Source organism: Anneissia japonica, unplaced genomic scaffold (assembly GCF_011630105.1).
Source record: "Anneissia japonica isolate Jap-2015-1 unplaced genomic scaffold, ASM1163010v1 scaffold904_len716149_cov161, whole genome shotgun sequence".
Lineage (NCBI taxonomy): Eukaryota > Metazoa > Echinodermata > Crinoidea > Comatulida > Comatulidae > Anneissia > Anneissia japonica.
In genome coordinates this window covers 554,482-580,975 of record NW_022683714.1, presented here as the reverse complement: position 1 = coordinate 580,975, position 26,494 = coordinate 554,482, and the positions used below count along the sequence as shown (strand labels likewise).

The window sequence follows — 26,494 nt, the reverse complement described above, 5'->3', positions numbered from 1 at the left end:
CATGAGGGCGTCCATGAGAGCAATTTTCCTCCATCCAAGTGGCGGTGCTATATTTTTTATTGGTTGGATTGGTTGGATAACTGATTTGTTTGTTTTCATTAGTTTCTCCACTACATGAAATAACTTTCCTCCATTCTAGTGAGGGCGGACGTTCCATTAAATTTAATGCAAACTACGCAAAGAGCTCATTCTTCTGCTATTTACGTTCTTTGCCGCAATGCACTAGTACCATTTACAGCTGGGTAAACTGACGCAATGCAGGTAAGGTACCTTGCTTAAGGACACAAACGAAATGCACAGCGAAGGATTGAAACCCTGACCTCGAGGTTGGGAATCCAAACCATTCCCACTGTGCTGAACTACCTCCATTGAGGCATTTTATACTTGCTACTTGTTTTAAATGTTATTATCAACTTCATCTGTGCCATTACACTGTGCCAAATATATATTCAATTGAATTAACATAACTGGCTGTCACGCCCACATCCATTGTTTTCTTGCTGTTGTCCATTTGCCAAAACATGTTTTAATAAAGTTTTTTCCTGTAAAACATAATATCACTTACGTCAATTTGTCGGAAAAAAATATCAGGGGAAAAAAAACTTGTCGCTCGCAATGGAGCAACATTTAGAATTAGTGTCACCAAGTACAATAGGCAATCAAGAAAGATGCTACTGTATACGTTACAGTAAGTATAATTTTCATATTAATTTTTATTATTTGTATATTGTATTACTATGCTGTAAATTATTTTCATCTCAAATACTTTAGCATATGAATTCAGTATTATGATTTTATATAAATTCATTGTTATTGATTTTAATATCTAATTGTTTTATATACAGTACGTTTTCATTTCTTATCTATTATCTATTCTCCATATCACGATATACGGTACTATCACACTTTAATCAAAGATATATCAGCCATGCATTCTCAATAAAGCACTTCTGCTGGTATATATTACCCAATCGCAGGCTTCAAGTGCAAGAATATGGGCTAACCTATAAAAACTGATGCGTACTTATGCGTACATAATGTGCATGATTCATCACTCCTAATGTCATGTGCGTTGTGTGTTTTATCAAAAAGCAGCACAAACACAGAATGAGAATGCCAGAAAATAATTGGAAAGTCCTAAGATTCTGAATGCAGGCATGGACTGTAGTTATGGTGGGCAGGGCCAACCAGTACTGAAGTTTTCCATCAAGGCTAAAGCTAATTTCAGGGCCCATAACCTACCTTTCTTAACCTTCTTGCCCAACCTTAAAATCCACTCATATTAATCATTGAGTTTACCAATACATATGATTTATTGATTGTGTTTTGTAAGATATTTTAACCTATTTAGACTGTCTATTAAAACCTGCAACACCAACAATTGTTCCATAATGCTAGTTGAGAATCAGAAGTAATTGTTCATTTAAAATACAATAATCATATGTGGCAATGTCAAGCCAAAACGGTCGGAAGTCGCTAAGACGATTTTAAGATATAAAGGCACAACAATAGACAAGGTCAAATTTGCTCATTTTGGTGTTTCATTAAAAACATGTATATTAAGTATCTAAGAATAGGATTCAAATAATATTTTTCACATTTAAGTACCAACAATACTGTAAAACGTGATTTTAGTTGGACACTCGAACCCGGAAGTATGAAAAACGAAAGCAAATCATCGTTTAATACTCACGAAATTACTGTTTTTTTCAATCGTGTTCCGGGGTCAAACTCGTGTCAAGTTTGATATCGTTGGAAAGCTTAGAATGTCAGCTACAATTTTGATTGGTCAGTTCATCACAAATTATTTAACCAATCAAAACAGTCGTTTTGGTACTGTAAACAATTTGTAAGCGGCCTAGCAACAAAGGGAAACACGCAGTCAGCTGACCATTTTTGGGGCGTGTCTAAGACTGCGTCGCTTGGGTTTTCGATGGAAGCGTCGGCAAGGTAGTAGTGCACGTTACATGTTTTCATCGAAGCTCGAAGCTCGAAGTTCGAAGTTACTTGTTTACTGCTGCAATAATTATAAAACAATAATACTGTTTCTTTTACACAAGAAAATTCGGTAGTACAGGTACATGAAAAATGGGCTATACTGTATAACACAGACTTGATAAAGTTGACGACGAATAAAACGCGTTCTGTAATAGTTTAACGCACTGGTTTGAAGGTCGCAGTGTTCGATTTCCGGTTGTTTACAGTAAAAACGACCATCACATTTGAATCAGTAATATCACATTTATTAATGAATGTAAGTACATGAAACTTGGTACAGCAATAAAATACATTATGTAAAATGTTTCTGCGAAATTTCATTTCAATCGGTCAATGGTAACACCTCCGTTGTTAAGGAAGTATCAAACACACCGAACACATGTGAGTAAGCTACACGCTGAGCGCACTGCCAGCGACTGGGCGTTATAAACATCAGTTTTATCGCCGTTTCTTCCAAACAGTAACTGCTAACTTCGCGCTGTATAAATCGGTATAACTTTAGAACTAAGTATCAGAATTTAATAATTTTTTCACTGCTTTATTTATTATAATGTGATTATTCAGTTGATGGTGGTAAATAAAAATTGGTTTTTCCGACTTCCGACCGTTTTTGCTTGACATCGCCACATATAAGTTCACTTCGAACAATTCACAGATTTAAAAGTTTTAATGATGCACTGTAAATATTTTTACTACAGTAAAAGAACCTGTACATTATTTAAAACTGAAAACAATTCCCCCATGGAGGCCTATAATATTACTACTAGTTTAACTCCAGCGTTAATATAGCAAATGCCGTTTGTGTGAACACTTTGGAATTTTAATCCGTGTATTATCTTACGCTGGCGTAAGCTACGCCAGTCTTACGCCGTATGTGTTAACATACCCTCAGAGGGTAAGCAAGTCATCCTCTAGTAATACATTATCTATAAAGAATTATTTCATCCTATAATTGGATGGTGTACTTTCTGTTGAAGTAAACAAACAAAACACAAAGTACTATTAAATTCTTCATACTTGATATATTTCTATTGATAAAGGTCAGAGAGAATGTCAAGGTCTCATACCAGGACATTCATCTTAAACAAATAACACTATGGTTGTATTGTAGTGCAAGTATGCAATTGATTTTTAAAGACAGCTTAATTATTTTTATAGAGCAACATTTTGTGTGTTCCTGCAAACTTATAGTTTTATTCGCCAAAAAAAAACAAGGTCATGACCCAGAATCAGCGAGCTCTGGCAACTTCTGTCCATGAATGGAGATGCACTGTGGCTACCCTGAGTCTACATGGATTTGACAAAGACCAACAATTTTAAATTGCATACTTTTTCAATGTAAATTTCCAAGCAGTATTGTTGTGGGCCATGATCTATGGCTAGTTCCCCAATCCCAAACCTGTAGACTAGCCTATTGTGCTTCAGTATGACATTTTCTCTCTGTCTTGACAAGCAAAATCTCCTTTCCTCTGAATTTATTGCTAGAAGCACAATCACTTGTTTTTCAGGCATATTGACAAGTGCCCTTCCCCATGGCTGTTCCCTCATCCGATTGGCAGTAGGAGTTTGATCTCTTTCATTTAATGTTTACAAATTCAAATCTAAATACCAGTTGATGGTTGTTAATTCAATTTCACAATATTTTTAGAAAAATGATATATAGTATCCTAATACTTTTTAGACCTGGTTCTTAATAGACCGCCTGCAAGCCAAATTTGGCCCCAAAGTAATTTATTCTGGCCAGAGAGAGAAAAATCCAATTATAAAAAAATATTTTAAGAAACTAAAAATAATTTTTCAATGAATCAATTTGGTAGCAATAATTATAATAGATGTAGTGTCCCAATATTGTGCTGTAGTACAATTAAAAATCGAAAAGAAATCGAAATTGCCAAAAACCTTTAAATGTCTTTGCGGCCAACAGGGGGCTTCAGCCACACCCTACAGTCATAAAACATAACAAGTTGCTTGCAACTCGGAGATGATATTTGGCCAGTGAGATGAACTCTAAAAATAAATAGGCCCTTAAAAAAAAATACAGTAATTAAGAACCAGGGCTTTATAGATTAAGCCTCAATTAAAAATTATAATTTATTGTCATATTTGTTGATAGTTTCATATTAAAAGCCAGGTCAATAAACAATAAAGCAAAGCTATTATACTGTTGAATTTACATAATCGATGGACCCATTTAGTGTATTATATTTTTATTTGATAAGATTGGTATAATTATTGCACAGAAAGATATTTTTTAAACTGAATTTGAAATACTTCCATTTTAATCAGTCTTGTTTACTTGTGAAGTCATACAATAGCTAAGCAAATGCTGGTATTACTGATCAATGAGTAACTACAATTGTCAATGCCAATAAAAAAAAAAATTACAAATTCATCAACTGCAAGCAACAGTATACTGTTATAGAATTCCCTCATTCCAAGGTCACCTCACTTTAAAATATATTACTGTGATATGGATAATTTCCACAGAATCAGAAGAATACAGTATTTCTATCTTTTCCTTTGCCTGATGATTCAGAAATATTGTACTTGTTTATTTATTGACTTTTTTCTTATGACACTGCATATTTTTAATACCACAGCAAAATTATGGTACGCATGCCGATTTTTACAGGCCTTCATTTAATTTAAAAAAAAAAAAAAACCTTTTAGGAAAATCCAAAAAATGGGTAGGTCAATAGGTATGTTTTTTTTTTAACCAATAATGTGTTTATGCCTAAAACGTAGAAATACACACACAAAAGAAGAAAAGACCATTTAAAAATCTATATTGAAGAGCAAAACGATTGCTAAACACTGTCATATCGCCTACCATCCAGCAAGATTCAAGAATATTTTTCATTGTAGTAAAAAAAAACAAAATAAGATGAACCTCAATTTTTGTACATTTTGGTACGGTGGGACGTGGCCAACACAATCATTTTTTTTATTTGGCATTATCATCTGATTATTATAGAGAGAAAATGCATTGGGCTGATAATTTTTTGAAAATAAAATAAAGGAGAAAATTTTAAAAGTACAAGCCTGAGACATTTCCAGCCATCTAAATGTATAGGCATAAAATTTCATTTCAGTGGGGTTGAGGTACTGTAATCCTGACTTTCCATGTAAAATTTCCTCCATGGGTCAATCTCTATTTTGACCTGGACTCGTCAGTCCCTTAAAAAGTTAGAGTGGTTGCTCACTAAAAATTTTATAATTTTTAGCGGAAATAAATGAAGAATGCTGTCCAAATACAAGTTAGGATTTCCTTTATTCTTTTTTGATATTGAAATTCAAAATATGAAACCTCTCATTTTGTGAAAAAAACATTCCAAGTGACAGGTTATCAATAATATTTAAAAAAAACCAGAACAGATGTCATCACATTTACTTGCTGTCAAAATTCACAAACTGATTTAGGATATTTTGAGCTGGCATTGTCATAACTTGTGCCCTAAAAAACTATATATCTCTCTCAAAATTATACCATAACCCAATAGTAACAATATGTGGGTGTTGTATCTCTGTAGCAATAATGTGTGTGGGTGGTGTTTCTATTTTGAAGTGTCTTGGATTGGTTAAAGTACATAGTATAATACTGCATTCTAATGGTAATAATAGTGAAGTACTATTTCTTTTCTAAATGAATCTTGTAGTCTAGGACAGTCAAGTTCACGCAAGCTTCTAAAGTCATTGTAATTAACATAATAATGACCATAACCAGCTTCCTATGTAAATTTTCATTCCGAATAACACTGTAAATCTAATATACAGCTGTATCTAAAACAATAGTAAATTGCATCAGATATTAGCTAAACCTTATCATAGACAATAAGTAGCTGAGATAAAGTATAAATAATTTAGGATAATTTAGGTTAGCTTGTGTCATTAGAGAGCTTTTGTTATCTTGTTCGAGAATCAATTCACAGAGAAAATTTTTCTTTCCCGCCCAGAACAACCCAGCCAGCCACGCACTTGTAGAATCTAGTATTTGTGTGCAGTCTTGCGATTTTTTTTGTTACAGCCAACCGTTGATTATGTGAGCGGAACCCGAACCTCCGCAGGGGTTCCGCCCCTGGACCCCCGACGGCACCACCCACCCAACTGGTGTAGTCACACATTTCAAATCTCTCAGGTTGGTAACTATGTATCAAGTAAGACAGAGAAGGGACACTGTCCCACGCTTACCCAATTGGTCAGCTAATTGTTTTCCCTTTTCTGCCGACAACACCCTCTCGTCCTCCATATCACATTTATTACCGACCAAGATAACTTGAGCATTGTCCCATGAATAAGTTTTTATTTGTGTGCACCTTAAAACAGAAAAAATATATATAAAAAATTTGGAAAGAAACATCTAAAATTTTAATATTAAAAAAATTATATATTCAAGTATAATTATTTGTAAGTTAAAAGATTTTTAAAAATACAGAATATTATATATAATATCCTTCATTCCTGATGATGACATAATTAATGTCGAAATATTGAATCCCAAAGCGATGGCTTGCATATAGATAATTACAATTTTTATAGCAGTGGTACTTATATCCATTTTAACAATCTTAACATTTGCAATATAACAGAGGAAAGAGTATATATTTTTGTGGAACACAGGTTTATCAAAAATATTGTGTGATCCACTTAACTTTATGTACTTTTAATGGAGTTCTTGCACAAACACAATCATTGTAACAAAGCCGACTAAAGCTTGCAGTACATCAGCAAGGCAGTCAGCCAGTCGAAACAAAGAGATCATAAACATGCTTACCAATCCTGTACACTGTTAAATGATTCTTCATTTGTTACATCATACATGAGAATAAAGCCCATTGCCCCCCTGTAGTAGGCAGTTGTGATTGTACGATACCTCTCCTGCCCTGCTGTGTCCTGAAAAATATAAACCAAACAAATCATTAAACATGGACCATTAAGGCCAAATAAAAAAATAGAAAAATAGTTTCTTGCCCCCCTTGCACATCCATTTTCTCTGCTTCACCAAATTTTTCCCCCTTTTATTTTACAAAATTGTTTATGAAAACGCACATCAGTGTAATTCCTCTTTAGATTATACATGGTTGAGGATACAATATGGTATGAATCATGTCTTGTGTTTCTTTTATTTGTTTTCAATGTGTGTACTTGGTAAAAGAGAGAAAGTACTGTTTCCCATCAACCATCTTGGATTTGCCATCTCAGAGAGAGAGAGAGAGAGAGAGAGAGAGAGAGAGAAAAAAAACTGATTTCATTCTTTTTTTTTTCAAAAATTAGGACGAGAGAGACTACTTTTTTTTAAAACTTGGCCTAATACTGTATATAGTGGGAGCAGTTGGCACAACAGTTTTGTTTTGGGCTTTCAACCTTGGGCAGTTAAAAACATGGCTAAAGACTCCGCATGTGTCCTCGGGCGAATAGTTTACCTGCCTTTTCCTCCCTCTCTTCACCTAGTAGGTGTAGCTGGTAGGGGGTTTCTGCACCATCTGGGAGCATTGAATAGATTTAATGCCGAGAGAGAGAAGGTGGCACTATCTGGTTTGACAATCTGTGAATCCAATGACCAGGGTTTAACAATGTTGCAAGCACTAAGGCTCGATTTGTATGAAGTGCTATATGAATGTAACATTATACAAAACATTAGTATACTACTATATAATTAAACTTGATTATGAATTTTGTGACATACTGCTAATTATATGATGCAAACGTTGTACAGCAATGTGATCTCTTACTTCCAAATAAAAACAGACTGGATTACTATCAAATGTATTTAGCAGTGACGTCAACCGGTACATGACGTCCAAATGCAAGAGACAGCACAAAAGTAACTTGTTGTGCTGGGAGAAGTGGTATGGAATTCCCAGCCTTTATGCCTTGTACTTCAGCCTACAACCATTTCAATGACCCATATGAACCTTGCATAACCCTACATTATATTTTATAAAAACATACAAACTTTGCAAGCTGCAAGCTAAGCTGGGGACGGCTATGCGGAATGGAATCCAGCGCGGGGAGGGGGGGTGTTATCTTAATCATAATTGTTCTTACCATATTAAACTTATATTTTTATAAGTATGCAAAAACAGTAATAATTTTAAAAAAATGTTAATTTAAATATATTTAATTTATAAATTTATAAACCAAAAATTTTAGTGCACTTTTAATATAATTATCTCAATTTTTGTTCTTTCCATTAAATTAAATAATTTAAAAATTTGTCATTTATGAATCTTAATTGTACAGTAATTGTATAAGCAATGACGTCATATTTCTCTAAACAAATCTTTCATTTTGTTTATGTGTTGTACAGTATTGAGGAATCGTAGTGAACAAAAAGCAAATTTTATTCATTACTATGTTAACAGACAATGCAATATTAAAGGAAGAATCTTTTCCAGGAATTTTTATTCAAGGTAACTTGCGTAGGTTTTATGAAACAGATGTACCACAGACATTACCACATCGACAAATAATTCAGGTTTTATATAGGGACTCTAACGAAAGATGCAATGTAAAAGTATTATTTTTGTAGCATTGGTTCCAGATTACTGGACTTGTGGAACTGGTGTTGTATGCCACAAAGAACAAATGGCCAGTTTAATAGTGTGGGATTAGGGTAAACCCATAAGGAATTATAATTCCTCATTTGGAATTTTAATTCTTTATTTATAAGCTTTTTCTCCTTTTTATAATGGATACGCAGATTAAACTGACGGGTCATATGTTATATACTTATCCTCCTTGATTTAAATTTAGACAAGCCTTAAAATAGACTCAATCCCATGCTATTGAATATACTGTCAAGATACTATGAGCATATTATTAGATGGCAATAAAGCGAACTCGAATGTAACTTAAAGCCAGGCATACGTTGCGTTGTGCGACGGTCCTTCGACCGTCAAATCTCCGATCTCCCAGCACTTGACGACTGAGCCGAGGAATGTCTTTAAATACAAAACGTTCCTCATGGCATAAACTTAGTTGACCACTCTCTTGCCTGACCATCAAATCCATCTCCGAGCACCAGGGCTGCAATAAGTGCGCGACCGGCGGTCAGACCCACTGACTTTCAACCCAGAGGCATTTTATAAAAAAAGAATTTTTTTTTTTTTTGACACATCACAATTTCATGCATAATTAAATTTAAATATTTTTGCTTGCTTCAAACCACTTAATACTACTGTTTGCTATAATAGTGTAAAAATAACATTTTGAGGCACAAAAATATTTTTTCCAGTCCTGCCGAGCACTTGACGACTTAGCTGGGGAATGTCTTTAAATACGGAACTTTCTTCCTGGAATCACCTTGGTGGACCACTGTCGTCCCAGACCACCAAATCAATATATCCGAGCACTTGATGACTTAGCCGAGGACTGTTTTTAAATACGAAACGTTCTTCATGGAATCACGTCATCGTGACAATGTTGTGCCTGACTGAAATTTTGCTGTTTTCATTTTTTACATTAAAGCTCTTCGAATATGCAACACCAGTGTAGATCTATAGCTCATGCAAACCCAATCCATTAAGATTGAAGTGTTCCAACGTGCATGTACAGACAGTAGTTTATGGTCTGCCATTTTAATAACTGTATCCAGCCTGCATTTATCCTGCCTGTAATGCACTACAAACAATTCATCAAAATTTAACAATGGTTTCTCCCATTGAAAAAAAAAATTACAAACATCAATGATTTTTATTTAATAATTAAACAACAATAGCACTAATTCACTAATAAATTTTTAATTTAGATATTAATGCTTGCGGTATACCACGTACATAGTTCTGAAAAGAACTGTTGTTGTTGGTTGAGAGTATCTTAATGTTTCGATTGAGTTGCTTCAATCGTCTTCAGGAGAATATCTGCAGAAATTCCGAAACAGTGAAATATATGTTTTGGGTATATTAGTGAGACTTGCTGCTGATTGGTTGAACACTTTACTTCTCAATGCAAACCTTCAAACAAAATTCTTAATTACTCGCTACTCAAAAAATCCAGTTACGGTCATGGACTTTTGTTTTTAATTTGTTGATGTTAATGATTGTTAGGTTTAACTTTAATCAAAAACTAAGTACCTTTATTGTGCAATGTTTTGTTGGTGTTCTTATATTTTAACTGTATTGACATACAGTAACAAATAATACTACGATATACTAAAACAACAATGGAGTAAACATGGCTGCCATGTATACAGAAAGAACAATGTGGATTCATTAAAAAAAAATAACAATACTGATAGTAATCTTAGTATCATAATCAATTCAAATTTTTCAGAATGTCAATTGAAATAACTACGCTATTAGTTACCGGAAATTGCGCCAAACACAATGGATATGCACATTATTAAAATGAGGCTGATTACTGTGCCATGGTCACCATAGCAACAACACACATGCATAGTGTAGCACATAAAGTACAAATTATTCGCTGACATTTGCCAACGTTATCGCAAGTAAATATTTAAATTATAGATATGGCCACCACCTACACACATTCTTGCAGGCTGATAAAATTTCAAGTGTATCAAAGATGAGCTGTGCTGAGTTGCACTCAAATAATATATAAAGCTACATTTGTACTCAAGGAATAAACTATTTAAACCAGTTATATCCAGTACACTGTATAGTCATGATATGCCTATATATGGTCAAGATGTGATGTCATCATGTAAACGTGTTTTTGTCAAACAAAAATTGATAGTTTGGACAGCACTTTAATAACAAAAATATATACATTCATGGTATTATTTCTATCTTCATCCTCTCATCATTTTTGCACCAGTTATCTTGTCATGTTTGGCACAAATGGGCAACTCCCCCAGAGAAAGCAGCATAAAGTCTTCTCGAATTAAGGATTTTAAACCCTAGGCCCAGTGTATACAATGGCTCGTGTGCACTACAAAGAACCCAGTACATCCTTCGAGACGAGTAGTGGGATACCCCGGCGTACTGGAACAGACAGCCTCTGTGGTGGACGACGAGAGTTGCTGGTACAGGGTTACCGGGTAGCACAGACAGGAAGGGACCCTTTAAAAGGGTCAAAGAAAGTCATTGATCGAGTTCCTAGTCCACATATCAAGCGCCCCGAGCATCTTATGTAAGATGGATATAGCACTATAATAAAGCTACACTACTATTATTATTAATATTATTATATAATTATATGCAATTTTTTTTTATGGAAAAAAAAAACTGTGGATATTAATATTAAATTTAATATTGAAAAAAGTAGAAGGCTGCCACCCACTGTGCATGAACATGGGGAACAAGACATTGGAAAATCACCATACTATAGTTCCCCCTCTAATTAAAGACCACCTTTATGTGGTCCCTAATTAACACATGTCTTTTAATTATCTTTTTTATTCTAATTAGAGACCAAAGCTGCTATGGTCCATTTAACACCTGATCCCAAATGTGGTCTTTAATTGGAGGGAGACCTGGGAGATCTGTATTTGATAATAGATCACCATTATACACACGACTAGGCCTATGTACAAAATTAAAAATTACTGTACGATTAATAAATAAATGATGCAAAAGCTATGATGAACCATTAGAAACCTACAATCTAAAAATTATAGAGCTGCAAGCTTAGCGGTCAACGTGCCTGCCTTCAAATTCTGTCTAAGTTGGGCACATAAAATTCAAATTTTTAAGCCTTTAAGTTTAATAAAAAGCATCCAGAGCAAACTGCTGCTGGTGAAATGGGATGCTCTACAATAAATTTAGACACCTACAGTGTAGAAAATCTACATTTCCACCGAGCCTAAATAATACATTTTATGAATTTTCCTTGTATGTATACCTGTCTCTTATACACATCTAGATGTGTATAAGAGACAGATATTATACTTATTCAACAGTGTTAACGACTAACTCCCTTCAATATCATATATAATATATATATATATAAATAAAGGCCTGTCATTTTGTTAGATCGTTGTCAAAATCAGCTGGGCTGTCCTAGTTGAGGGGCTGACAGTGAAAATGGCTGCAGGCAGTGAAATGCTGACTCTTGAGATGCTTGGTTTGATATTGGCTTGTCGTGAAACACACTCAAAAAATTAATGAGTAATTTGCTCCGATGAAGCAATTTATAATGCTAATGAGGGTGCATTGAGCGGCCATTATAGACAGGTCTAGACACACAAGTACAAACTCCACGAGAGAAATTCACAAGCTTATGGGATATACTGCAGCTTGTAGAACAGCATACGATAAACTATTCACGTCAAATGTCGAAACTGTATTATTATATACAGTTTATCAATACATGCATACAATTGAATCTATTTAGTCTATTAGTATTAGTATTATTATGACCAACATAATCGTGTCACTTGTAAATTTGTAATTATTCAAATCTTCATTTGTTTGCTTTCTTTTGGTTATGTTTATAAATTCTCACAATATAATAACTAATAATTATGTGTAGGTCACCTCCGACGACCTTTAACTTGCAGCTAGAATGCCGGCCCACTTTCTATTGCTGCTACTATCTGGTCACCAAGTATTTTAAAAGCCAATACAAAATGCAAACTTGACCTAAATTTGTGTTCAAAGGCTTTTTATACCCAATGATTATTGGTACAGTATCTGTAGTACCTGGTAATTAGCATTAGATTATTAGTGGCTTTTAGTTGACTATTGACTGCGAAAGTATTAGCACATAGGCATTTTGAACTCCAAATACTGACATACCATAGATATACAATGTATAATGAATTAAAATTCCGTGGAACAAAATTTTGTTTCTCTGTCAAAATAAAGCGTGGTTTCGTTCAAATCGCTACACTGTTTTCCGTGCAATCTTTGTCTTGCGTAGCTGTCCCTGATGCATGTGGGAAAGCTACTTTATTCGATCAACCAATCAGCATCACCGAAAGCTGTCTGGCGATAGCGTGCAGCGATTGTACGGAACCCAAGCTTAAGTTTTATTAACATTATTAAAGAAGAATTTATATTCCATTTAAAAACATTATAACTAAATCGTGGTGAATTTTTTTCTAAGGCCCATAAACATTTAACATGATCATAATTATACTAAAGTAAAATAATAATTTTAGTAACAATGATAATTAATAATTCACTATCTAAACGTCAATATATTACATCCTACTTATAAATAAAGCGCAATAAATTTTTTGAGTTGATTATTTTAATGGTTTATTTTAAATGTCAAAAAACTGCAACCAAATTAGTAATACCAGATAGAAACCAGAATAATTTATTTGACCATTTACAATCCGAGTAATAATAATGCATACACATTCATTGCCCATTTGGATGCTTGCATGTTTTTGATAACAATGAACAGGATACAATGAAGCTTTGTAAAGAGGCTACAGTTAACAACATATTTCTAAATGATTGTGGTTTTGATGTGGATTGATTATCAGCACTCCTTTTCCTTTCTGCTATTCTGTATAAACAAACCAACAGCAGCTAGAAATAATAGTTACTAAACGTTCAATTATATTTCGCAATCTTTCGCCCTCATTGAAGCTTTCAGTACTTATATTACAGTTAGTCTCCGAGATTAATGTCGTGCTTTACACAATTATTTATCGACTCATTATTATAAGATACCGACATCATTGGTTAATTATCATATCATCACCACATCATTATATTATATAATAATAATAATAATAGTAATATCTCAAATTTAAATGGTGCCAACTTCAAAAAAGATCCGAGATTAATGTCGTGCTTTACACAATTATTTATCGACTCATTATTATAAGATACCGACGTCATTGGTTAATTATCATATCATCACCACATCATTATATTATATTATAATTAATGGTAATATCTCAAATTTAAATGGTGCCAACTTCAAAAAAGATCCGAGATTAATGTCGTGCTTTACACAATTATTTATCGACTCATTATTATAAGATACCGACGTCATTGGTTAATTATCATATCATCACCACATCATTATATTATATTATAATTAATAGTAATATCTCAAATTTAAATGGTGCCAACTTCAAAAAAGATCCGAGATTAATGTCGTGCTTTACACAATTATTTATCGACTCATTATTATAAGATACCGAGGTCATTGGTTAATTATCATATCATCACCACATCATTATATTATATTATAATAATAATAATAATAGTAATATCTCAAATTTAAATGGTGCCAACTTCAAAAAAGATCCGAGTTTAATGTCGTGCTTTACACAATTATTTATTGACTTCAGACTTCATTATTATAAGATACCGACGTCATTGGTTCATTATCATATCCTTACCACATCTTATATTATATTACAATAATAATATCTCAAATTTAAATGGTACCAACTTAAAAAAAACCAAAGGCACAACACATAACCACAGGAAAAATCTAAGCTGTGACTTAAATTTGCAGAGAGAAGATGCTATTTGTTCTTAAAAAAGGTAAAAGTATAGAGAAGGAACATTGACCGCAGGTTTTGGTACGGTAATTTGTGACAGAAAGTTTTGAGAGGACAAGCGGAGACGCCGAGATGGAGTGCATCTGGAAAAATAATGAATGCAAATATAATGGTTCATTCCGATTCACTATACCTATTTCACATAATATTCCACAATTCTTTCCAAGGAAAGCAACTCTCATAAAATATTAGATTATTATTATTATTATTATTATTATTATTATTATTATTATTATTGGCAGACATAGCAGTATCAATCATTGCTTCGTCCAGCACCAACCAGCACTATGATCAAAACAATATTAACCAGAAATATCTTTCCTACAAACTTATCGCCTATATTAACATTAAATTAATTAATAGTCAGCAAAGCTGCTGGCTGAGATCAGTATTTCATACTGTAGTAGTGCCTATAAGACGACCCTCTGTTTTTTTGCGATCGTAATTTGCTATTTTAAGCCTGGTTTTATACACTTGTATGGGCAAAAATGGCTAAGTTCTAGCAAAAATTGAAATTTAAGTTATTTTTATTTTTAAATACTTCCAGTACAGTATGTAATTTTTAAATTGAGGGGTCTTCATTGAAATTGAACATTGTAAGCCTTTAGTTGGGAAGCGAAAGTGAATAATATTCTCTACTTTTTAATTATTTTTCTCTTCAAGGAAAAAAAAAACTACAAAATGGTACGTATTATATTATTAAGCAAGCCATCCAGATAGGTAATCGCATGTTTATAGCTTTACAAATACCTGCATTTTATATCAGTACTGCTACATATTACCCACTTTCTATATTGTACTTTCTTCAATTTTCCTATTAACTGCTGCCTATTCACTCCTAAACCAGCACAAATTTTAGCTCATGTTTTGACAAAGAATAGTAAAAAGCTTGCAACATGCTTGCTTGCTTCTTTGCCTGGTAATCATCAGGTTTTGAACTCCTCCACAAAGTCAAGTCAACTAAAAGTTATATATTTCTTCATTAGCACATCTTCTCAATAATATTTTACACCATCATTACAACGGTTCCAAGCACTTTATGCTTGGAACCGTTGTTATACGTGGATTTTTAAGGATGGAAAAGTGGGTCAAGATGGCCATGAAATTAGCTTCAGACTGTGTGGAAAACTTTAAGGCTGGCTGGCCCTGCCCTCCTCCACCCAACATACTGTAACTACATCCCTGCTGTCAATTTTGAAAACCATTACTATTATTCTTATTTTAATAATCTAATAATTATATTAATTTTTTACTTGTTTTTTTTGTTAAAATTATTTAGTTACAGTACAATAATACAGTAATTAGTAATATTATGTTTACTATAAATACATTGATGGTTGATATTAAATATAATCAATTCCTTATTGTTTCCGTAATCTCTTGTTTTGTGTGTATATTTTTACATATCAAGTGGAAACAAAATGAAAACAATAAATTATCTTTGACTAGTATCATAATTACTATCTGAATTTGGCTGAAGATAAAAACTCCTATGTCCTAGTAAATGGAATCAAAATGATTGACAATCCTAAAAATAGAACTTACAATTGATATCTATCATAATTTTGGATAAACCCAGAGAGAATTATAGCAATGACAATTACTATTGAATTAAAACATCCACAAAAACCTTTCTCAAACTTTTTAGCTGATGCAAAAGACTGGACAGAATTGAGTTAATTCATCGAACCCTTCGCAATCTATGCTAGAGCATGTTCGTCATCGGTGTAAATATTTGGAAATAAAATTCCTATTTCTGCACTTGGTTTACTCTTAATTTCTTGCATGAGAAATCCACAGCTGAGGCTCCGACTGATAAGCAAATATCATCATGTTTGCAAATCATAAAGTGCTTAATTTTACTGATAGCGTATTTGCTGTGAATCTCAAGACACAGCTCTTGATCAAAATCTGCATGACCTCGGGTTCAATTCCATCAGAGTAATCATTAATACGAGCTCTGTCGAGGTAATTCTGTACAAGTTTCAAGGATCAAAATTTCTTTTTACGTCCATTTGGAAAATCAGACGGTACTGTACATCACATCGTAAAAAGAGCAAATTAAAACAAAACAAAGAAAAAAAAACATAATTAAATTTAATATTATTATTATGTCGGCCAATATTACTTTTGGTTTTTTAGTAGCCTATGGGTATAAATGAGTTGGTATCTTGCCAAACATCTACACTGATATAAAAAATGAGACTATTCAATTAGTGACCTATGTTCTTGTAACCCAGTCGGGTTATAGCAGGACTTGGAACGCAAAAATACAAAAATTTAAGCCTACAAATGACACTCTCTGAATGGGTTAATATTTTCCAGTGCCGCAGCCTAATTCATACCTAACAATAGTGACCTAGTACTCAAACAGGACACATACTCTAATTAACATCTCTACGAGATTTGATTGACAGATAAGCCGACTAATCAGCGAACGTCATGTTGTCACGCGATCAAAAACTTTTTCTCTGACATTTTAATTTCCTTAGACAGCTGGTTTAAATGCAAAACATACATGAGCCTAGGCCTAGATTTCTATGCTTGGTTATAGACACCCAGATTTACACGAGCAGTTTGCATCAGTTACTTGGCCTTTGCCGACAACAAGGCTTTTCCCTCTTCCTTTGGGAGCGAAATACAGAGGCTTTTACAATAATTTCCCCGCCATGTTCCATGAAATAGATTAACACTGTGACTATATGATTCATTTGCATACTGCCTACCCTAAATTCTCTTTCTTAAAGAAGGTTGATAGCAAAGAAAATCTTCGCTAACTCGGTAAGTCCAGCCGCCATTGTCTAAGGTTTTCGTGACTTTGTGGGCGGGGTTTCGCGTCCTTGTCGACATGTCAATTGCAACCCACCCTAAAAAAACCATAAGACTCATGACCCAGTTTTCTATTGTAATTTTTTATGGCACACATATAAAGCTTCAATAAATTTTGAAAGAGACATATTCTATCTAAAATGTACTGAATGCTGTATGGCCAAATAAAATTAATTGTTAGTTTGCACATCCACGATTTGAAATATTTTTTGGTAAGGGTATTTAATACGGTATTTGCTATTTACCATCCTACTGTACATACTGGTTGCTGGTAAATAATAAAAGTAAAGTCAATCTTTGAATATATTCTACCATTACTCTTGACTTATAATCTTCAGATCATCATTGTTTTCCATGGAAAAGTGATTGATTTAAAAAAAAATACCAAATAGTAATTTTTTTCATGAGGCTCCAAAATTTTATCAGGGTGAAGATTTAAAACTACAGTAGTAATTAATTTTATTTGGTCTAATCTACAATGTTTAACATATAGCTATGTGCAGTATGCATGTATATGGTCTGTGCATCTCAGATGAAAGCGTGCAAAAAATAAGATGCCATATTATAATAATGATCTAGCTTTTCCTTGCAAGGCTTTTAGCATTAGCATAAAAATCAATACCATGGTGTACAACGCAAGCTGTCTGTGTATCATATTGACCCAATTAATGCAAATTACTAGTGTCAAATGCTTACTATACAGTTACTGCTTCAATGCAAATCATCAATAGTCAGAAGGGGGTGTTTGTCAGTCTATTTCCATCATTCTAAAAGATCTGTAGGCCTACAAGGCCAAATAAAATTAACTGTTTGTTTCATGTCCGGGGTTTGAAATTATTTTTTGGAGAGGGTATTTAATACCGCATTGATCCTAGGCATCTGATTGGTTAAAAAGCGGGCAATAAACTTCAACCATCAGCTCCTATGATGAAAGTTTGAATGATACAGTTAGTTCATTTTTTCATGGGGAAAAACATACTGTATTCCTTTTTTGCCCGGTCGCGGTGTGTAATCTCTAGGCCGCCACCTATAACTTTGATGTAATTTATGACACGCACAGACTGTAAAGGGCACGCAACATCTACGACACTCAGAAAGATTGACCCTTTGATCGCCTAGCCTAAGAAGTAAGTCTAGGCCTACTTGGTGTGCAGTCTTTTCATTATACTTTTTTAGGTCTTGTATAATTTATGTATGAAGTACAAAACAAGTATTAACTGCTCTAATAGATAGATAGACAGATGGATAGAAATCTTCCTTTATTCAGGATACTCAGTCAGTATTGTTAAACTATTCTTCCCTGAAATCCAGGGTATGATCTTAAACTACATTAAATACAAAACAAAACTAAAAGAAAAATGCATAGAAAAATGTACATAAATTTAAATGATAAAACTAAAAAAAAAAAAAAAAAAAAACAGAAAAGAAAAACAAATGGGTATTATTAAATGAGATTTTTAAAGGATTGTAAGGAAAGGGAATGAATATTGCTACGAATGTCTGATGATAAATTATTTTATATTTAACTGAGCAATATTTAAAAATTCTTTTTCCAAAACCATTTCACTATTGTGGTAAGACTAAAGTGTTTTTCAATTTACTTCTTGTTATGCTAGGGTAGGCATCAATTAATAATTTGTAACAATTGGTTAAATATTCAGGAACAGTGCCCGATATGCATTTAAATGTCATTATATAAGAATATTACGTTCCCATTGTTGGTTTTCCTTCCTTTTTCCTCTACTAGTAGCTTCGGGGAATGGTTGAAACTACCGTATAGCTCCTCGGTGATGTAGAGACTGTAGCATAGATAGGCTACGGTGTTCACATCAACTAGGGGCAATACATTTTACCATTAATCTCATGAGCAGTCAATATTTGTGGCACTGGTAAACAAGCTGGTTAGTAATAATTTACTCTTTTTTTTTTTTAAAGTAAAATGAATCTTAGTAATACTATAACTACTTTGCCATTATGTTTCCACCTTGCCTGCGGCTTTGAGAACAATCTTTCAGAATTTCATTATTTTTATTTTCCATGGAAAATTTATATATACTAGCATACTGTATACCCCTGCTCCGCACGGTGTTGGGTGAGTGGGGAAAGGTGGCGATGTATATTGTTGAATGGGAAGTCGTTAGCATGTCATTTTTTTAAATGACGTCTTAAGATAATGTCTTTGTAGATGAATGTCTTTCCTGAATAACCCTTGAGGAATTATTGTCTAGTTTGCTGATGGGCGGATCCAGAATTTTTCAACTGGGGGGGAGAGGGAGGAGTGGGGAACAACAGCTTTAGAATACTGTAGATATGAGTAGGACAAACATATCCATTGAAATTTCACAAATTTAGTGGCAAAACGGGGATCCGCCCCTGTTCATGATCCAAAATGTTTTCATAAATTCGAGGGGTTGATTGGTGGAGCTGGCTTGACCTTAGGGTAGCCCTAGCCGAAATTATTAGGCACGCGGTTTTTGGCCTAGCTTACAATATCATGCCTTGTGCCCAGACGTACATTTATTTTTACCTGGATCTATCTGTAAACCATGCCATTTATTGCTGATGATTTTGAGGCATATACTGTAAGACTATAGTAATAACATATTCACTATACTGTACAACGGGTACTCCATGGTGGTTTGCGGGAACATGCTGTTGATATATTGTTGACGTGCCCATGTGGCATGCGTGGTGACGTATTGAAGCTGCAAGACAGACTGTTTCTTTTACGGTCAGACACAATATTTTTTAAATCTGAGCATTGTGTTACAGATGAACAGAGGGGACTTACGTGACGTAGTCGACTCGCGAAACAGGTACAGATTTTCGGTGGTTTTTGGCTGTTTTTTGCGTTATTATCCAATATCAAGCCTTGAAAAGTGAAAGAATATGGTCATGACATATAGAAACCCCAGTGTATGAGATATGAGCACATTCCTACCAGCAGTTCCAGAGGAGATACAGTAGGTGAACACTTACACCGGGGTGATTAGCAGAATTAATATATATTTTTTTTGGGAAAATAGCAATTTTTACAAAATGTTTTCATAGGGGAGGTGGGAGAATGTGAAACTAGGTATTTATTTCATTCGCCCTAATCACATGACCACATATAATTGTGGTCAATAAATCCATACAAATACCAATAGTTAGGTAGCTTCAGAGGATGTGTTATTTTTTCTGTTACAATTTTACATTGCTTTAGATACCTGTACTAATATCATGGATATTGTTTAGTGCTCAGACTGCAACAGCTGAAGTTTTGAATACCACAAGGTTTTCTGTACCACAGAGTTCAAAACCAACCATTGACATCCAAAATGTATAGAAATTGCCAAAGCAAATATTTGAATGAATAGCAGTATTAATAGGTGCACTCAAAATAATGCTCGACCAATGACACTAGAAAGTCTATAAAAAAATTTATACTTCTACAGGTGAATTCTCTTGTAAAATCTGGCTTCAGGTCAAATATTATATTAACAACAGTAATCACCTTTGCCTTCATACCTTTTAGGCCTTGCACACATATTTTTCATTTTTACTTTTTAGTGCAAAAATTATGTTTGTACTGTATTTTCATTGATTATTTTCTACTGCAATACAATTAAATAGTCAAAATGATAGTGTTCCAATTCATGGTGTACAGTACTAAATTGTAAAGATGATTCTGTTCTAACTTGTGGAACTTAATATTAAGAAGACATTAGTAAAAAAATGTGGTGTTAATCTGTTTTCAATCTTGAGGAAAACTTTTTTAAAACAGAAATTTACGGGGCCTCTTCTTTTTCTTTAGGAAAACCACTGTGACATATTTTGTTTTAATGCTCTTACCCTTACGGTATTAAAATATATGGCAACAATTTTTGCTGGTCATTTTGAAGAATAGGAAACTGATGACACAAACTCAGGTTCACATTGTACCCTCAAATTGTTCAAACACAGAATTTCAGAGGCCTTTTTTATCTTTAAAATAACAGTTGCCTATGTTAAGTGTTACTACATACAATATATTTAATGGCCATAGATTTATGTAGTGCATACTGTATCATATTCTTGCATGAGGCTTAAAAAAGCAAACAATCCAAAAAACAGGGGTTGTCTTATAATACTCAAACATTTATAAGGCGCCAATTCCAATATAATGATCAAAGGTGCGAGCGTTATTACCCCTGGTCACTGTATAACATACAATGGCAAACCAGCACAAAGTGCAACTTTCTCTTCTCCCTGGGGAGTACCTCTAGTCGTTTGCTACCACTTTAGCGTACGAAACTAGAACATTCAATGCCACAACATCCTCCCAGGTACCCATTTATACTCCTGGGTAGAGAGAGACAAACGTAGACAAAGTGCCTTGCCCAAGGATACAAGCGACTTGCACAGCGAGAGTTTCGAACCCCTGACCTCAAGGTTGGGATCCAAGCCACCACTTCCACTTTGTACACGCATCACATGCAAATTTTTTATTTTTAAATCCAAGACCAATTTCTGGATTGAGGTTGAACCTGTAGAGGTCCCCCTCCACCCAAAACATCACACCAAGACTTAAGTGAGCGACCTCTAATAAACTTCCATAATCCTTTGAAGTATAGCATTATTGTGGAAAATCTTAATATAATCTCACCTATCTGTATGTCTGCATAATAAGAATAAACAAAAACAATAATGGATTGAAAAACATCACATTGATAGTCTCCAGTGTGCATTAGTCCATAATAAAGATTATAGTATTAACAAGCTTGACAGTTGGCAGATAAACAGAAGTAGCTAATCCTTATAAATGTCTTTTTTGTATTAAATATCTTTTTGCCGATTAAGATGTTTGGAAAATCTGCGAAATAGCTAGTGATCCAAAGTCTACTCCGTCAATGGTCCATCGGTGAAATGCCACTTAATAGTGTTTAAAAATCCTTCCATGAAATTTGTTTGGAGTAGGATGTCTATTTAATAGACCGAATTAGTCACCAAAGATGACATCATCACATTTTAGCCGAGTGGGTATGATTTTGTCAACAAACCACAAAAAGCTATGCTAGTGCATTGAGCGGAGTCGAAAATGGTGTTTAATTAAATCGTCTAAAATGTAATGAAGATAGCATACAGATGCTTTTTACAACCACATATTCACTTTGAATGATTCATAGATTCATGTGTCTATGGTTGATTTAAATTTACACTTTCATTCAGTCTAAAAATATGTGTTTTGAGAGGCCTTCTCGAGGGGCCTAGGGAACTGCCACATCTAGCGCTGACCAGGCGATCTCTGTTGATTTAGAGGTACATATTGAGCATAAAAATAATACTGTTAATACCAAGTCATTTTGTTGAAATATGTATTATGAAATATTTAAACTATAAAGGCAAACTTAAATTGCTGAATTGTACAATAAGATGTTTCTTTTGACTACAATGGCCAATGTGACAAAAGAATGTTGTTTGTTGACTCCCCAAGCTATGGCTATGCCCGTGTTCGCAGGACGAGGCTTTGCAAACATGTTCAAGTTTTCCATCTGTTTATTTCACTCCATTTCAAATCTAACGCGTCAAAAAATTCTGACATTCAAGTATTTACCAAGGCTTTTCGATAAGTTATTTTATGATAAAATGTACAAATAAATAAGTTTTTTACTTTATTTGAGTGGAGGATTATTATTGTGTTTAATAGAACAATGCCACCTAGTGGTTTGTTTTGATGTTATACCCAATATAACTGCTTTGTGTTGGTGACTAATTCGATCTATTGATGCTAAAATAAATATGGTACAGTAAGTACTGTACAGCTTTTCTTTTTTTTTTTTTTTCTTCTTTAGATTGAACCCCAGCCAGCGATGAGTGCGTATCCCCATACTTTCCCCATACTTCGGTTTGGGTGCTGGCATGGTATTCAAATTTCACTTCTTTTTATTTTGTGGTTTTGGTTTCCGTTCCATCTTTACACTTGCCTGATAGCGCTTAGAGACTTTTTGTATTTTGCGCTCTATATAAATTAATAACCATTAACCATCAATATACAACATTTCTCTATGGAATTATGAAATTATTTAACCATAAGGAAGCTACAATATTGGTGTAGCTGGCTCTTAACCTGGAGTCCATTTTACTAGTGTTATCACTTACTGTACTAGAATCAATCAAGGTTGTCTGATTCAAAGATTGGCAAATATGGATGATGTACAGAGATTCTCTGCTTAATTATAGTAGTTTTTCATCATATAAAAATTATTTTAAAAATTAATATTAAATTTTTATAATTTTTATAATTAATAATTATTTAAATTGTTATAATACTACCACTCACGCCATGCATTATGAATAATAATTACGTCTAACATATTTAAAAATTTATAAGATTTCTGATAATTCATTGATCATTAAACCTTACCCATATCTGAAGTTTCACCCTTTTGTCGTTCCTGAAGACTGTTTTGACTTTAAAATCTATTCCCACGGTACTGACGAACGCCGACGTGAATGTGTCATCTGCATACCGAAATAAAAATGAAGTTTTGCCGACGCTGCTGTTACCGATGATCAGTAATTTGAACATATAATCAAAGTTCTGGTCAGCGGCATCTTTCTGCCATTTGTTATCCATTGATGCTGAAGCCATCTGAAACCAAGCAAAAAAAAAAAATGTTTTCTTTAACACTTTCAATAAAATAATGTATCCTACAAAATGATGACAAGGGGTCCTTAGACGATGACACGGGGTCCCCAGATGATGACAAGGTGGTCCCCAGATGGGAGAAAGCACTTATGAGAGATTTGGTTGTAACAGCTTTCTCAACAATTTAGCTGCATGCGGTAATAGCCATACCAGCTGATTTTGTGGAGACAATAACAGAAAATTAAATTAAGATTGTAAATTTATTGGGGGTTGGAAAGTTTGTGAAATATTTTGCTGGTTAACGAAAGCGCAAGAGACCCTAAAGCCGGTACGACCGTCGTCAAATCCAACTCCGCCGGCTGCTGATTACCGGCAGCAGTCTCAACGGGCCGTCATTAAAAAATGATCCATTTCATGAGCATTACCGCGTTGCGTTCTTTATAGAATCGCGTCGGCTGATGATCGTCGGGCACAGCGAGTTCTCAGCTCTAAGAGTATTTCCTAGCAACTCAAGTAACTTAATATTACTGTATGTGCCCGAGTTTTGTTTGCTAATGTCAAAACTACTCTTTGCACTTATGTCAACCCTGCTCTAGATAGAGTGTGTCCCTCTGATACCTACAGTATACTGGTTTGTTGAATCTGGTCTATCCTTTTTCGTAGCTTCATGAGCAAGACAACGAGGTCAGTACTGAATAGCTGCGTACCAATACATTCTTTTCATATCAAAATTATTTAATCTGAATCAACCAAGTACCAAAGTACACAGGACATTCCTACTTCATTCCTAGCTGGTAGAGTGGTTGAAATGTAAACAGGCCATTCAGGGAGTGTACCGAATACTGAGTTCCGGAGATCATACATCTGTAGTAAAATTTGACGGTCTAATAAAATAAAAATTGCCAGGGCTTCTTGGGAGATTTCTTTCATTGATTGATTTATGCTTATAGTTTCAAACCAATGGAAGAGGAATAATTAAAAAAAAAAGATGTCTGAGGCTAAACTCTTTCAACACTCTAGCCAAGTATTTCTGTAAATGTACTGGATTCAATTATATATTTTTCTTTGTATTTTTATACAATTATTATGAATTGAATCTTTCAACTGAATAACTAATTTTGTTCAATGAATGGAGCTGTTAAGGTCGAATCTTTCAATTAAAGTGAAACTCTATCTAGTGTGTCATTTGGCACAGAAGTTAAATGGATGTTTCGTTCTTTAAATCAAAAAAGGTCATGAGTTTGAGCACGCGGCTACACACATTATTTTGTTTTTAAACAAAAGCCTATACGTTCTCTGCTTGGCATTGCATGCGCATAACTGCAAGCTTATTACTGTACTAAGCCATGCATTTAGACTACATGCTCAACATGGTTTTGTACTATTTATTCCCTCCAGCGAAACTTGTGTACAATAAAGCCAGTGCTAGTACTGTATAATAAAATATTGAGTCCACTTTTTCAATGTCTCACAGCCCGTATGCCAGTAGATTAGCCCCTGATGACTACTGAGTACTGTACATCAAAATAATTATTTTGGAATGGTTATTTATGAATCAACTTTATTATCCTTCTTAATTCTTTACATCCATCATAGCTTCATTGACCTTTGCACAATGCGCCCAGCAACTTTGGCCTATTTAATGTGTGAAACATTGAATTTTGGAATTAAATAAAAAAATTCAGTGGTGGCACCAATGGGGAAGGAAAAGCTGGTTCCTCCCATGAGAAAGTACAACACGATTCGTTTCTGCAGTAGGATGAGAGCATTATATTACCCCTGACCCCATCTGAGTGGTTCTGGGTAATCCTTGATCACATGCTCCCACTGGGTATCAGTCCCTCTGTGGAACGATTCCTGGAACAACAGCTGTTAAGTTCTAATGCCTACTGTTGTATAATCTTTTGGCATTCATTGATCAATTCATAATTTTTTTTTAAGTTATGGTACTTCATACTAATAGCTGTACCTTCCATGCATATTAATTAACTTTGTATTATTATTTATGTTTAGTATTTTTGAAAAGAACTTTTACAGGTTTTATTATGAAAATGTTTGTGCAGCAATTGCATGTACTGTAAGTATACAGCACATGCATTATAAAAATATACCATTCCAGGGAAGTTAGTCATTTTGGGAAAAACAGAAAACCCTGTTTAACGACTATTTCAGGGCATCTAATTACAGTATACTGTACTTAACAATAGTAAATTGAACCTATGTAGTCGATTTCATAACAACAAGTTGCTTAAATGATTCTATTTTTAATCCACAACGAAATAGCGCTGCATAAATTCTAAATGTACAACTTTAAGCACTTTGCGAGTCTATGCAGTCGATTTCATAGCAGTTAGTTATTTTTCTATCGACATATTTGTTGTGAACTATAAACTATTCTTTATTAAATGATTTTGTTTTATATATATATATATATATATTTTTTTTTTATAAGCTATTTTAAATTTTTAACTGTTGGTAGTTAAGAGTTTTATTGTTGATCCTGGGCCCTGTGGGAGAGCAGTGTTCAACACTGAACAGGCCACCCAGGTTAAAGAAGAAATAAATAAAATAATAAACCACAGCATATATTCAAATTGGAATTATCCCCAAATCAGTTATGATAA

General features: G+C 34.0%; 1 protein-coding gene across 3 annotated transcripts in view; it reads right to left on the bottom strand.

Moving 5' to 3' along the window:
* The window catches only part of LOC117101079 (ras-related protein Rab-3), a 44,197-nt gene that overhangs the window by 8,219 nt on the left and 9,484 nt on the right, over positions 1 to 26,494 (bottom strand). For all 3 annotated transcript variants that reach the window (XM_033240955.1, XM_033240962.1, XM_033240950.1), the window contains exons 2-4: positions 23,646 to 23,873; positions 6,770 to 6,888; positions 6,187 to 6,311 (exon numbers count right to left, since the gene is read on the bottom strand). In XM_033240955.1, the coding sequence (XP_033096846.1) occupies positions 6,187 to 6,311; positions 6,770 to 6,888; positions 23,646 to 23,873 (472 nt within the window). The remainder of the gene's footprint in view (positions 1 to 6,186; positions 6,312 to 6,769; positions 6,889 to 23,645; positions 23,874 to 26,494) is intronic.